This window comes from Miniopterus schreibersii (genome assembly GCF_964146895.1).
Source record: "Miniopterus schreibersii genome assembly, chromosome: 12".
In the NCBI taxonomy this organism is placed as follows: Eukaryota; Metazoa; Chordata; class Mammalia; order Chiroptera; family Miniopteridae; genus Miniopterus; species Miniopterus schreibersii.
In genome coordinates, this window is record NC_138112.1 from 66878605 (window position 1) to 66892387 (window position 13783).

At 54.2% G+C, this 13783-nt stretch overlaps 1 protein-coding gene across 1 annotated transcript; it reads left to right on the forward strand.

Moving 5' to 3' along the window:
• Positions 1-2650: 2650 nt before the first annotated feature.
• Positions 2651-11020, forward strand: LOC308565348 (pepsin A; the record flags this gene model as incomplete). The annotated part of the gene is made up of 9 exons (XM_081154393.1): positions 2651-2706; positions 3357-3513; positions 5491-5608; positions 6110-6228; positions 6922-7121; positions 8660-8776; positions 9418-9562; positions 9651-9749; positions 10726-11020. 9 exons carry the CDS (start codon positions 2651-2653, stop codon positions 10873-10875), a joined length of 1161 nt encoding a protein of 386 aa, XP_081010519.1. The 3' UTR covers positions 10876-11020.
• Between the last annotated feature and the right edge of the window lie 2763 nt (positions 11021-13783).

Consider the following 13783-nt stretch of genomic DNA (forward strand, 5'->3'; position numbering starts at 1 on the left):
GTGGGGAGCACGCTGTCCTCAGGTTCCACTTTCCCCCCCAAGAGTCTTCTGGGGACCGGGTAGAATGCCTTCTCTTAGTGGCCCTGGGCTGGAGCTGCGGCCGCCACAATGTGCACTCTAACCGATGGGCACAGGCCAGGGGGATGTGTGTGGTCACAGAGCCTGGCCCGGGTCAAGCATCTCCCAAGACCAGAGCCTCCTGTGGCCCCAGTTCTAGTCCTGCTCCCGTCACTCCTTAGTTATGTGAACCTGGGCTGATCACTTACACCTTCTGTGCTGTGTCTGCAGGGATGATGCAGGAATAACAATTTTTTGAAAGCTCATGTATCTCAAAGCACTTAGAAAAGCACAAAGAGCCACGGAAACACAAACCTTGCTGTATCGACGGAGGTTTGCAGACAACCCACGACGCTGAGGCCCTCCTCCAACCGCTGACATTGCCCGGGCAGAAAACTGGAGGCAGCCAGGTGGGTCCTTGTGGAGTTTTCTAGGACGTCTCTAACCCTGTATTCGTTTTCTATTGCTGATGATGAACTAACATAAATTTAGCAACTTAACACACTCACGTTCATCATCTCAGTTCCTGTGGGTCGGGAAGCCAGGCTCCACTGGGCTGGGTCCTCTGCTGCAGGGCCTCTCACAGGCTGCAGCAAGGTGTCGGCCAGGCTGTGGTCTCATCGGAGGCTCACGTGCTGAGACAGCCTATGCAAGGACAGAAATCACCACCTCATTAATGTAATCGCAAAAGTGACATCCTGTCTGCTTTGCCACATCCTACTGGTTAGCAGCACATCACAGGCCCTGCACATGCTCAAGGGGGGGAATTAAAAGGAGCACAGCCACCAGAGGCTAGGAGGATTGGGGACCAGCGTGGAGTCTGCCGTAAGCCCGGAATTGGGGCCACCAAGCATGTTGGCCTCCCCCAGGGTGTGAAAATCTCTAATGTGGGAAGACAACTCTCTTCACCAATCCAAGAACTTCTCATTAGTGGGACCCCAAGACCCATCCAAGTGGAAAGGAATGAGGTCGCCCCCTTGCCCTCTCTGGAGCCAACCGCGAGCTCCTCGAAGGCATGGCCTGCTTCCATCTGGATTGTGGATGTGCCCCCGGTAACTGGAATATGCCTGGCCAGCACGAAGCAGGTACACAGTAGAAACGTGTTGAATGAACCTGTGAATGCAGCCTGCAGGTTACCACCTGAGGAGCCTTCCTCCTGCTTCCCAAACATGCTTTGTCTCTGTCCAAAACCCCCATGTGGGTCCCACAGATAAGCTGTGCCCCCAAAATCGATGCCCATCCCTGGCCCTACAAGCCAGCTCCAGGAGGCACAGGGAGCCTGGATGGACTCTAGCCACCAGCCCGCCCCCCACCCCCAGGGTGACATGAGCCTGTCTGGAGGGTCCAATGCCCAGCAGGTCTGAGGCTTTTCTCAGTCCTCTCTCGGCTTCTTGGTGTCTTCTCAGCCTGCCATCTTGTCACTCCCACCTCTCGATGTGGCAAAGAAAGCAGGCCGTGGGCAGATTTACTCACGGTTCCACACGACCAAAGTGGAAGCAGGGGTGATGAGTGGGTTGTCCTTGCCTTCATCTCCTTCGATGGTATTATGACAGTTTATTTGAAATGAAGACCAGCGGATAGGGCTCACTACCTACTGGTGACTTCCTTCCCCTACACTCACCCTCCCCACAATTCCTGAATCAAGTTTTTCACCCCACTTTTTCCACTAAATAAACCCCGGAGAGAATCCATTGGGCTGGTAATCATCCATTTTTAAGAAGAGACTTTCTTTTAAGAAGAAATGACTTTCTAAGTCATTCACACACTCGTATAAATTTTCCCAGATGGCTTTGCTCCCTTGCAGCCGATTCAGTCAAGTTTTAAGCATGGAAAGTGTGGGCGAGTCAGATCCAGTGGGATCTCAAAGGTGGGGACCTCGAGCATCCTGAGAGGGTGTGAGAGGAGCAGGAGGAAGAGAAGGGGTGCAGAAGGTGAGGGGCAGAGATTCCAAAGACACACCAGCCTGTTTCCAGGGAGGCAACGTTCCCCCAGCTTCTCCATTCTCTCCTCTCCCCCAGCCAAGAAGCAAGACACTCAACAACTCCATATAATGGCATTTCTGTAGGGAAACGTCTTGAGTCCCAAACCACTGGCCTACGAATGTGCTTTGGGGTCTCAGCTACAGCAACTCTGCCCGTCACTAAGTGGGGAGCTGCTCTCCAAGAACCCCAGCCACCTGTCCCACTGGGACAAATCAGGGTATACCAAGCTCTTGGGGCATCTGTTAAACGCTAAGTGCACTTTAGACCAATTTTGTCAAAAGACTCAGCTTGTCTAGTTTTCATGCATTTCATTATTTAAGGAATAAGCCTCCAGTCCGTCGCTTGCTCTGAACAGGTCCATTCCGACCCGACCGCGGGGTGTGGTTACGATAGAAAGCTACTCTCCTGGAAACTTCTCAGCGCATGGCTCAGCGGCTGGGACAATCTTATCAGGAAACTTTCTGTTTGGGTTAGGGTAATGGGTAACATTTGAGGGCTGATAAGATGGATTCCTGAGCAGTGGGGCTGCATATAAGGAGCTGCTCCTGCCGGCCGTGGCACGCTTTCCACCCGTCTTCCCTTCTCCGGAGACTTGGGAGCCAGGAGGAAGCATGAAGTGGCTGCTGCTGCTCGGCCTGGTGGCACTGTCTGAGTGCCTCATCTACAAGTGAGTCCGGGGACACGCCGCGCCCAGGACAGCCTGCACGGGGCGGTTTCCCCTTGCTGCCCGTGGCACTGCCCCTCTGCCCTCCCAGGTCTTCCCTCCTCCTTACGCTACTCCTCTCTTGACCGTTTCTTGTCTCTCTCTCTGCCCTTTTGGGAAGCCGGCGCTGTAGCTGTGGTTAAATGTTCAGAGGAAAGTAACAATTATATTCATTTAAGTTAAAGAGTCCAGGACAGAGAGCCCAGCTTAACTCCCTCGGGAGGACTTCCTTTTTACAAATGAGAATTTCTAGACGCGAAGGAATGAAGCACTAATGGGGGAATTTCGTTAGAAACCTCAAAACACTCCCAAGCCCCAAGCACTTCGTGTAAGACCAGCCCAGGCAGGACGCCCAGGTATCGCCTGCCTGTGGCTTCCTCAAGGCCAGCCTGGGGTTGGTTGGCAGCCTCATCACTGGGCAGGCGACTTTGGACAACCACTGAACCTCTTTGTACTACTGTCCCCAAAATAAGAGCGTCTCCCCTCCTGACTTCCCTCCTTTGTCTACTCTTGGGCCAGCTTTCTTTCCCTTCTGCTCCCACAGCCCCCCACCGGCAGACTCCTTGCTGATTACTCTCCCTCTTCCAAACCACCCCTTTCACCCCTCGCCACAGGGTCCCCCTCGTCAGGAAGAAGTCCTTGAGGCAGAACCTGATCGAGCATGGCCTGCTGGAAGACTACCTGAAGACACACAGCCTCAACCCAGCCAGCAAGTACTTCAAGGAGGCTGCCAACATGCTGGCCACCCAGCCCCTTGAGAACTACATGGACGTGAGTGCATGGCAGACGGCAGGGGCTCCGGGACTCGGCTGGGAGGAGAGAGAGGGGGTCTCAGGGGTCTTGGAAGATGGACCAGGGCTCTGAGCCCCCGAGCAGTCACCCAGGGGTCTGCTCCCTGGATCTCAGAGGCACAGGGAAGGCAGGAAAACGCACAGTCAGAACTGTTACTCCCCTTCCTTCCTCCCTCCCTCCCTCCCTCCCTCCCTCCCTCCCTCCCTCCCTCCCTCCCTCCCTCCCTCCCTCCCTCCAGGGTTGATGTGCACAAAGCGCCTCGTTATGTGTCAGGCACTGTGCTAGGAAACAGCAGTGGGCAAGGCCGGGCACAGCGCCCGCCCTCATGGAGGCCCGGGTCGAGCAGGGAGAAACGGACAGTGAACCATGAGAATTACAACCAGGCGAGGACCACAGTGAAGGTGACACTCTGTGCCAGTGTGACAGGTGGCAGGCAGGGACTTCCCCCGGAGCCATGAAGGAAGTGCGAGGGTTCCAAGAGAACAGGAGAGCACAGAGAGCAGGAGGGCCTGTGTCGGAGCCGGTGATAGCTGGGAGCAGTGCACTGGAGGAGAGGAAGCCAGTGTGCGCAGAGCAGAGGGGGAGGGAGCGAGGTGCACCGGGGGCCGGGGTCAAGGGGGGGAGCCAGAGTCCCTGAGAACGGTCTGCGTCCTAATTGCCACTGAATCATCTTAACGGGTGGTTGACATGATCAGATTGCAATAACAGGAAGATCACTCTGACTCTTCTATTTGGGATGTGATGGCAACGCCTTGCCCTTCACTAAATACTGTGTGTCCCCTTTGTGAACAGCGCAGGGCCAAGGGTACAAAGCAGTGTTGCCTGTCATTAAGAGCTTAGCCTCTGAAATCTGCCAGACCTGGCGCAAATCTAGGCTCTAATGCTTCCAGTGACCTTGGGCAAGTCATTTACATTCTCTGAGTGAGCCTCAGTTTCCTGTCTGTAAAACAGAACCCTTAGAATCTACCATTGGAGGGTAGCTATGAGGAGTTAGTGCAATGACGGTTTTTGGAGTACTGAGCACAGGGTCTGGCCCCTGGTAAAGTTAGCCCGTTTACTTATATTTTTATGAAGCACCTACTATGTGCCAGTGGCTAGGCAAGGAGCTGAAAAAGCAATAGTGACTAAGCAAAGTTCCTGGAGCTTCTATGCCAGAGGAGATGATAAATAAGAGACAAATAAATAAGTTTGTAAGATAATTTCAAATAATGACAAATGGCAGAAAGAAAAATTAATTAGAATAAAGGGAAGAAGAGGAATAGGGGAGGGCAAACTTAGATAAAGTGGTCAGGGAGGGCCTCTTGGTGGAGATGACATTGATTAGAGCTCTGAATGATTGAGGAGGAGGCGTCTGCAAGGAGAGACCTAGAATAAACATTTTCTAAGCACAAGAAATAGCAAGTTCAAAGGCCGTAGGATGGGAATGAGCTTGTCATCATCAAAGAATGGCAAGACCAGTGTGGCTGGCACCAAGAATAAAAACCCTGAAGGTGCCCTTTCTTGAAACCTGCTGTACACACCTAGATTTAGGAGGAAGGTACAGCGAAGGGTTTCCATCTGTTGGTGACTATGTTTATCTCCTGGTCCACAACCTAATGAACAAGCGTTTAAGCGTTTACTCAGCTGGGCGCTTTAAGCTTCCACGCTGTCCTCCAAGAACGTGCTTTCTCTAGGATGGCAAGACTAAACCGGACAAGATGAGATTATTATTAGGTGTTAATGGAGCCTAGAAGAGAACAGTCAGAGGGGAACTGGGGAGCAATCAGGGAAGACTTCAAGAAGGCGGGGAGACCAAGCTGGGCCTTAAAGGACAGATTCATAGACACAGAGAGAAAGGCAAGGAGAACAGTGAAGGGAAAGGTGGCAGGTGGGCGGAGGAGCTGACCCAGGGACAGTCCCTGGGGCAGCCAGAGTGGGGAGCCCAGGTCTGTGAGCTGTGCTGTCCCCACCCGGCAGATGGAGTACTTCGGCACCATTGGCATCGGAACCCCCCCTCAGGAGTTCACCGTCATCTTTGACACCGGCTCCTCCAACCTGTGGGTGCCTTCAGTCTACTGCTCCAGTCCTGCCTGCTGTGAGTGCCCAGGCCTGCCCGGGCCCCCGGCACCAACTGACCTGGGAGCCCCAAACACTCAGGGGCTTCAAATCGGTCCAGTTTCAAGCCTGCTGGAGCCACTCAAGGGATTCACTCAGCAGGCATTTGCTGAGCACCTACTATAGTCCAAGCACAGGGCTTAGGTGGCCTGGGGGACAAAGGGGTGACTCACACATGGTCCCTGCACTCAAGGAGTTCAGGCCAATGGCAGAGAGAAGTGGGCTGGTGCCACCAGCGCTTGGCTGGGGCATCCTCGGGGGGTCGATTGGGGACCTTCCATCAGTGAGATGGTCCCAACTGGTCTAACCAGACAGAAATGAAACCTGCAAATTCTTGGGCTCCAAAATCTAGGGTAAAGGTTACCCTTCTCCAAAGCACCCCCCCAGCCCGAACCCAGGCACCCACCCCAGGAAGACAACTCCAGGCCATGACTCTCCACCAGCTTTCGGAGGTTGACAATGTCACTTCTCGCCCTCGCAGCCAACCACAACCGCTTCAACCCTCAGAAGTCCTCCACCTACCGGGCCACCAGCCAGAAGCTCGCTGTTGCCTATGGCACCGGCAGCATGACAGGCGTCCTCGGATACGACACCGTCCAGGCGAGCACCTGCTGGAGGGCCACCTCATCCTGCCCAGCCGTGGGGCCAGCTTCCAGGGACCTTGGGGGCCACCCAGAATCCGCTCATTTAAGCAATAGGGGTCTCGGTGATTACAAAAGTAGCCTAATGGGGGGATGGGAAGGGAGAAGTGGCGGAGCTGGGCAGACATTTCTAGATGGGGCAGTAGTGGGTAAGGGGGTGGTGCTCGGAGTCTTAAGCCAACCTCAGCTCCACCCAAGCTGAATGCTATGGGGGGGGGGGGGGTGAGGAATGTTAAAAAAAAGGCTCAGTTCTCTTCTAGTACCTCCTCCCTCCCCCCACTGCAGCCCCCACCCCAGTCCAAAAGCTCCACCAGCTCCCCCTTCCAGGGCACAGCAGGGGTCAAGGGCTCTGATTTGCCTGGAGTCTGCTCTGCATCCGTTCCTCAGACACACAAGCGCACGGTGACCATCTGTTCTGCAGCAAATTCTCACACCAAGTCGCAGACTGTGGCCATCTGGAGATCAGCCACGATGGTTACCTCCAGCGGAATAACAAGTTTTCCCGGGGACAGTCCTGCTCCTGTCCTTCCAGCCCGACGCCCAGAGCTGAGTCCTACACAGAATGAGCCGAGACGCTCCGGGCGCCCCACTGGCGCCGCACACAGCTCAGCGGACACGAGCTGATCATGAACAACTTGGTCTCCCCACTCAGGTCGCAGGCATCGCCGACACCAACCAGATCTTCGGCCTGAGCGAGAAGGAGCCCGGCTCCTTCCTGTACTATTCGCCCTTCGACGGCATCCTGGGTCTGGCCTACCCCAGCATCGCCTCCTCCGGGGCCACACCCGTCTTCGACAACATGTGGAACCAGGGCCTGCTCTCCCAGGACCTCTTCTCTGTCTACCTGAGCTCGTAAGTTGGGCAGGGAGGTCACGGTCACCTGGCCCAGCAGGGGGCTGTCCAGGGCTGGGTGGGGTGGAGAGGGTCTTAGCAAGCAAGGGATTTGAAAGGCCAGCGTCTAAGGCTTGAGAGGTGTATCTTTAGAGGGAACAGTACCGAATCCCTCTGCGACCAGCCTTCTCCATTGGTCGTATTTGACTTATGCAACTCCGACGCCATCAGCCGTTGGCTCTCCAGCACCAGTCCCCTCATCACTGGCCCCCAGAGATCACCAGTTAAAGTGAATCTGCTTAAAATTGGGGCCAAAGTTTCATAGCAAAAAATGGGGGGAAAATATTTGGTTGGAACTTAAATCTTGAACAGTGGAACTTTTAAAGGATGAACCCAAGTTTCTTTCATTAGTTAAAATCTAGGTTTCTGTTGTGACTATGAGTTAATCCTAAAAACAAATAAAGAATGGACCAGGTGTCGGTTTTGGTTGAGTAGAGGTTTATGCAAGAATATCTGAGGGCGTCAGCGCTTTCCTGAGACATCCTTCTCTGAGGCAATTAGTCGAGGTTGGTGTTTTCTTTGGTCGTTAACTGTTCTGCCACAATCACCCTGTGTGGCTTGTACTGTCAGAGGTTAGCAGCGAAGGTGGGGTGGGGTTAGCTGGGTGGGAAGAGCTTTATCCGTGGCTATTCTTTGGTGATTAATTTCATTGTCGGCATTTGCTTCCCTATCTGAGCCAAATCTACGGTGATTTAGACAATGAACCTTCCAGTAACAAGGACCCCTGCAGTTTACAACAGAAAGGCCCTTTTATCTTTTCTCCTCTTGGCCACTTAATATTCAGGTCGGCCCTTAAACAGGATCTGCCTTCACAGGTACTTAGATGTTCACACGGGGCCATCTTATCTCTCCAGCTAGATCAGAGTTTCTCAATCTCAGCACTATTGACATTTTAGGCCAGATCATTCCTTGCCATTGGGGGCTGTCCTGTGCATTGTAGGGTGTTTAGCAGCCTCCCTGTCCTCTACCTCCCAGATGCCAGGGACACCCCAGGCCCCACCCAGTCATGACTATCAAAACCATCTCCATACATTGGCATTTGTCCCCTGGGGGCAAAACTGGCCCTGGCTGAGAATGAGAACTACACTGTCAAGTCCTTAAGAGCAGACACTGCCACGTATTCATTTCGCATAATTTGGAACCAGGAAGACCTGGGTTCTGCTTCTTGGTTCTGCCACTCCCTGGCTGTGTGGCCTTGGGCAAGTCACCTCACCTCTCTGTGCCTCTCTGTAAAGTGGAAATAATAATCATCCTAGTGGCCATGGCATGGGCCGTGGTGTAAGGATTAAAAGAGACCCTGTCTGTCACACACTCAGCACTGGCTCCTGGCCCGGGCTAGAGCCCGATCAAAGTGAATCCACTTCAGATAGAGGCCAAAATTCCATAGCAAAAAAAAGAAAGAAAATAGGTAGCTCTTGGGATACATACAGTTTATGTACAGTCGAATGAGTAAATGAAGGAAAGAATGAATTCCTGTCTCTTCCCCCCACTTTTCAAAGCAATGACCAGGGTGGCAGTGTGGTGATGTTTGGCGGCATCGATTCTTCTTACTACACTGGAAACCTGAACTGGGTGCCTCTTTCTTCTGAGACCTACTGGCAGATCACCGTGGACAGGTGCGAGCATCGTGGATGGGCCACATCCTGGCGCGGGCCCCAGATCCCATTTCTTTATAGACTCGTGGTAACTAAGTTTTCCAGAATCCCACTGGAACAACCAACCGCAGGGAGATGTACCCCTGGGGGGAAGGTGGAAGCTGGCCAACTCAGAGAGACCCCGAGAAAGGCACCTCACTGGAGGAGGAGCGCTGCCTGAGACCCCAACCGCTGTCCACAGATCTCAGCCTTTAGGGGACCTGTGAGCTGCCACACACTCCTCCCATTCTAGGAAAAAGTCGCTTTTAGTCTAGAGATAGGGCAAAACGGCTGAGAAGTTGTTTCAGGCCATCCCGTCCCCCCTTCGTCTTCAGGGCCTGCCAGTCCCCCATGCAGCCTCACTCCCCAGCTGTCCTTCCCCTGGCCGGCCTGCGAGGGCGACCGATCACCCAGGTCTGCCCAGGCGGGAGCGGTTTCCCGGGACGCGAGAATTTGCAGTCCTAAAACCAGGACAGTCCCGCCTAAGCCAGGAATGAGAGAAGCTGAAATTTTATGTATTGTCCGATGGGTGGGGAAGAGGGGCCTTCTGGAGTCACTTGGTTCCTCCTCCGGGAGATGGGCCCCTGGGGCTAAGGAAACCCTCGCTTGCATCTCGCCCTCAGCATCACCATGAACGGCGAGGTCATCGCTTGCAATGGGGGCTGCCAGGCCATCGTTGACACTGGCACCTCTCTGCTGTCTGGCCCAACCAATGCCATTGCCAACATCCAGCGCTACATTGGAGCCAGCCAGAACTCGTACGGCCAGGTAAGCCCAGCCCTCACGTCCCTGGCCTGGACCCAGCGGTGGGTCGGCCATGCAGAAGGAATAACTTTCTAACCCTCACTCCTTCCAGATGGCGGTCAGCTGCTCAGCCATCAACAGCCTGCCCAACATCATCTTTACCATAAACGGCATCCAGTACCCTCTGCCCCCCAGCGCCTACATCCTGCAGGTAAGGGGGCTCTGGGCCTTCCTCCTGGGTGCGCTGCACGGAGTGTGGCCACAGCCCCCCGCGTGGCACAGGAGCAGTGCCCTTCGGGAGCTGCAGCTGACGTCTGCTCTGGGCTGCCTCCAGGGAGACAGCACACTAACAACAATGCGTGAATGAGAACTTGCATACCGTGCCCCCCCAAGAGAAAAAGGAAGGCCAGTGACAGTAGCAAGACAAGGATTTCCGGTTGGACGCCTGAGTCCAAGCCCTGGGCCCCGATTACTAGCCCACTGATTCAGAGTGTGGTTTAGGGGAATCGGGGGAGCTTGGCACAGTGAAGCCGTGAAGGGCTGAGCAAATGAAAATCATGGCTTACGTAGGGTCCGGGCTAAAACACTCCTGCTGCCTCTGCCAAGGAACAAATCCCCAGTCGAACGAACCCCAGGAAAGCCCCTCACGGTCTACTCTGCTGCCAGGAGGAAGCGTGTTGGCCCAGTGGGTGGAGGTCACCTTCCGAGGGGTGCTGAGTCCGGGCGCTCCCCCGGCGACGCTGAGGAATTAGTCGGGGCGAGGCCTGAGCAGTGGGCTTCTCAAAGCTCCCAGGTGACTCTAATGCGCACCCAAGGTTGTGGCCCAGGGCCCCGGTGAGTGAGAAGGACTCACAGCTGACCTGGCTTGTCGCTGAGCAGGATCAGAATGAGACAAGGCTGTGTCACCAGGGCTTCCAGACCCTTCCGGGCAGCTTTCTCCCTCAGCCCTGTGGCTCCGATGCTGAAGTCAGTGCTTGTGCATCTGCCGGAAATGCTAAATGGTGTCTAGTAAACCTGGAAAGCGATGGTGCGGTGAACAGCCTGCAGGCAGACCCCAGTCCCGGGCAGGAGGCAGGAAGCCCCTCCCCGCACGCGCCCTGCAGCGGCCCACGGCCCGCGGGGCCTAGTCCCGAGCGCCTGTCCCCGCTGAGCCCGTGTCCCACTGGGTTCCACTCTCCTTTCCCCAGAGCCAGCAGGGCTGCACCAGCGGCTTCCAGGGCATGGACATCCCCACCCCCGCCGGAGAGCTCTGGATCCTGGGCGACGTCTTCATCCGCCAGTACTTCACCGTCTTCGACAGGGCCAACAACCAGGTGGGCCTGGCTCCCGTGGCCTAAGCCTCAGGCCCTCCCGCTGCTGCCAGGAAGGTCCTGCCCAGCCTGTGCCCACCCTAGGTGTATATAATTCTCCCCGTTGGCCTTCCGTGGGATCGCGGCCCCGTTCCCTGTCATACCAATAATGTAGAATAAAAACATAACCTCCTAAAAAATGTTTCATGGAGTTGCTTCCCCTCCTTGGTATTTCTCCTCCCATCACCGGGGTCAGAACGCCAGGCAGGGGCACAGAGAAGGCCACGTTCACTGGGACAGCACCAAACACCGTGGCAGAGGCAGCTCACGCTTCAGGTAGAGCCAGAAAGGCAAGTGGGCCTTGGCAGGTCCTGCTGGGAGCATCGTATAAAGACTTGGGAGTCAATTATACTTCAATATAAAAATAATGAAATGAAATAAAATAAAAAAGACTGGGGACCAGAAATGCCGGGCCATTGGTTAAGGGAATTGACTTCTTATTTCTCCCAAAACCAGTAAGATGAGACAAAAGGAGGGACCAAGGATAGGTGGCCACTAGTGACATTCCTACGTGGTCTTGTCTGGAAGACATGGGCTGGAGGGGTGACGGAAGCTGACACCCCACAATCTGCCAGGCTGCTCTCTGTACTTAGCTGGCTGATCCAGTCTAACAGTTGAGGACTCCTCCACACTTTCCCCAAGAGGAAAGAGGGTGGTTTTCCTGTTCCCTGAATACACGTTTCAAGAGAAGGAACTGAGCACGCTCATTAACAAATAAGCCCTAGAAATGCAAGCAGGAAACAGCAGGCTTTCTCAGAGTGAGTTTGGTAGCAAAATGCTCAGCGAAAACCAAAGTTTCAAAATAAGTATGGAACATGCTCATTCTAGGCCCTTCTTCGAGGTTCATCCCAATCAAAGGCTCTGAGAAGTCCTGCTGCAGAGTGATGCTTCACTTTAACTCAGCTTAGCTCAATCCCAGGTCCTCTTTTGCTAGTAAACCTATTACCGTCCTGTGCTCCTCTGCATACGCATTGGAGAAATTCCAATAGCTCCTGCCACTGCTGGCAGCTGGATTCCAGACTGTCCCCTGGAGACACTGGCCTGCAGGCTGGAGCTGGGTCTCCCTGCTGAGAGGGAGTGACTTTGGGGTGACGAGAACAACATTGCTTTAGATCAGCTTTTGTCACACCATCCCACAATTTGTCATTTGTCACTCACAAAGATCTAAGATGTTGGGCTCTAGGAAGGGACAGCTGAGCCATTTTTTTGAAACATAAATTTGATGACATCCTTTCCTTACTTAAAACCTTTCATTAATACCTTGCAATTGCTCTTGGATAAGACAATAAAGCTTCGGCGTGGCCTCCAGGCCTTGCATACTCTGGTCCCTACATACCTTCCCTGCCTCACCTTGATCCCTCTTACCCTGAGGTCCCCACCACCCTGGCCTTCTCCCCCTCCACAAATATGCGAACTTCCTCCCCACCTCCTGACCTTTGCACACACCGTTCCCTTTACCTGGGTTGCTGTTCCTCTTTTCTTGACCTGCAAACACCTAGCATCCTACAGTTCTCAGCTTAAAGGTCACTTCCCTGCAAAGCCTTCCCTGACCACCCTCCCACAGAGCCAGCCCTCCTTTCCTCTACAGCACTGGGCACCCGGTAGCCCTGCAACCCTAGGCGCGATTGCTTCACACCCATCCGGGCAGGGACTGTGGTCATCTAACTGTTGGAGCCCCAGGGCCTGGCACAAGGTAGATGCTCAGATGTTGACTGAGTGATGAATTTGAGATGACTTTTTAGAAGAAAACAATCTGGATAGAAGGAGAGAGGGGACCTGATTTGACTGAGGCCGTGCTTAAGACAACAGATGGGTCTGCTCCCACCCCTACCGGCATTCTGTCCCGGTCATATTTGGTCATGGGACCAACAGGTGGACCTCTCAGATTTCTGGGGAGGAATTTCACAGTGTCCTGGCTCCTTGGCTGTTGGTATTTCTGACATTTCCCGAGCACCCTCTAGGAGCCAGGCCCTGGGCAGGCAGGGGGCGCAGGCAGGTCTTCCCGGACCCTCCCGGTTCAGCTCCTGGCCATATGCTTCCTTCTTCCCCCTCCTCAGCTCCACCAGCTGCAGCTCGGCCTCTCCCTCCCAGCCCCGCTTCTGGTCCCTTTGCAGCACCTTTTGTAAGAGCAAGATTTGAAATCACCCAAATGTCCACCCAACGGGAATAAACAACTTACAGTGCGTGCATACGAGGAGCTGCTACACAGCTGTGGAGGGGGAAATGAGTATGCTTGCTAGGTACTGGGAAGGAAAGATCTTGAGAAGCGATTGCTGGGTGGGGGGAAAAACAGAAAAACAGGCGACAACATGGTCTATACTGTGCTATATTTGAACCATAGAGGAACTGAGACACCCAAGAACCAGAGATCACAGGAGAGGATGGGATGTACTACACATTCAGAGTAAGTTAAGGAAAGGTACTTTTAAACCTCTGAAAGTTTATCCTAATTTGAAACCTCCTGTGGTTGGTCTTCAGGCCCATTCATCTAATCACCTCCATAATCAGGTCTCCTGAAACGGGTCTGATCACTTGGCCTTCGAGAATCTCTAGGTCCAGTGAAACTAACCGTGTGGAACAGGCTTCTGACATGCTCTTCCCATCCTCTGCTTCTCACACCCTGAAGGTGGAGTCCTAAGTAAGGAGGATTCAGGGTGTTCACCCAAGGACAAACACCTTCCTGCTTGAGGGAGCCCAGGCTGCTGAGAATTCAGAGCAGCTCGTCCTGTTTGTTAAAAGCATTACGTGCCCATCTGGGGTCTTGAAGGTGGTCCTCGGCCTCCTGGAGTCAGCCCTGGGCAGGGGCAGTGCACACTGGGGCTCACTGTGGGCAGAACATGTCCATACAAAGTCAGATCCCACCAGGGCTCCCAGCATGTCACAACACTGCCTGCCC